We start from the raw sequence: 1,324 nt of genomic DNA, 5'->3' as shown, positions 1-1,324 counted from the left end.
AGACACCATGACCAAGGTGCTTATAAAAGAAAGCATTTAACTGGGGTCTTGGTTATAGTTTCAGAGGGTTAGACCAGGATCACCATGGTGGGTGCAGACACGGCCCTGGAGTTAAGAGCTCCTATCTGATCCAAAAGGCATAGGCAGGGAGAAAGAGCAAGACCAGGTCTGGCATAGACTTTGAAATCTCAAAGCCCGCCCCCAGTGACACACCTCGTCCAACAAGGGCAGACCTATTAATCCTTCCTACACAGTCCACCAATTGAAAACCAAACATTCAAATGTGTGAGCCTATAAGGGCCATTCTCATTCGAACCATTACAATATTTTTTAAATGCAATATACAAACTTTATTGAACAAAACGGGTAAAGTAAAACAGGCACTTATATTAAGAAAAAACTACAAGAAAGTTTATCTTTAACAACTTAAAATAACCCTACTTGCAGTTGCATTTAACTGAGCTCTGTTGCTGTGAAGAATACAGCTCATGCACAGGTATGGATGAAAGATTTGTACATTTTTCAAGTATTCACTGAATACTACCTTATATACACATATACATTACATTTGAAAAAGATTAGATGATCCCAGCTGTACTTCATTTTTGTTGTTCTTTTGGAAGAGGCCGTCTAAAGAGAAGACTATGTGGTTCTGGCTCATGGATCATGTCATGAGCCCATCCTAGACTCTGTTGAACACCAAGTCTCCTCCACTCCTCTTCGGACATCAGATGAGTTTTGAGTACTTGTTTAGAAAGTTCTCTGGGTAACATGACATGCCAATACTCATACTGCTCGTCGAAGTACTTGTCTGAGTAGTAGATCTGCTTGTGGACCATCCTGCCGGTGTGCAAAGGAGAAAAATGGAACAAGGAAACAGGGCACAAGGAACTCCACGTCTGCCTAAGGCTGGGGCAATGACTCAAATGAGGCCAACCGAACCATTACAATATTTATTGAGATTCACACACACACACACACACACACACACACACACACACACACACACACACACCGCAAGAGAAGATGGCCAAGCTAAATACTTCAGAGGTAGCCTATGAATTGAGTCCCAGCACTCAGGAGGCAGAGGGAGGAGGATCTCTATGAATTTGAGGTCAGCCTAGTCTACACAGCAAGTTCCAGCAAGGGCAAAGAGAAGAACTCCAGGTTTCACTTTCAATTCCACTCAGAGTGTTTAGTTACCATGCATGCTTATGAGGCTGGGGTTGTTTAATACTTGCCTAATGTGCACCAAACCCCGGGTACCATCACTGGCACCACATAAACCAACCATGGTGGAACAGGCCGGTACTCCCAGCAGTTG

General features: G+C 43.4%; 1 protein-coding gene across 1 annotated transcript; it reads right to left on the bottom strand.

The window, feature by feature from the left end:
* Positions 1-370: 370 nt before the first annotated feature.
* Positions 371-950, bottom strand: Cks2l1 (CDC28 protein kinase regulatory subunit 2 like 1). Its single transcript, XM_039096381.2, has one exon. The coding sequence runs from the start codon at positions 837-839 to the stop codon at positions 600-602; it is 240 nt and encodes a 79-aa protein (XP_038952309.1). The 5' UTR covers positions 840-950; the 3' UTR covers positions 371-599.
* Between the last annotated feature and the right edge of the window lie 374 nt (positions 951-1,324).

Source organism: Rattus norvegicus, chromosome 17, assembly GCF_036323735.1.
Source record: "Rattus norvegicus strain BN/NHsdMcwi chromosome 17, GRCr8, whole genome shotgun sequence".
In the NCBI taxonomy this organism is placed as follows: domain Eukaryota; kingdom Metazoa; phylum Chordata; class Mammalia; order Rodentia; family Muridae; genus Rattus; species Rattus norvegicus.
Note: the sequence above shows the minus strand (reverse complement) of the source record. Positions and strands in the feature narration are given on the sequence as shown.

Bases quoted from the DNA above. Each gene is read 5' to 3' on its own strand.
- Cks2l1 (XM_039096381.2), bottom strand. From the start codon at position 839: ATGGTCCACAAGCAGATCTACTACTCAGACAAGTACTTCGACGAGCAG.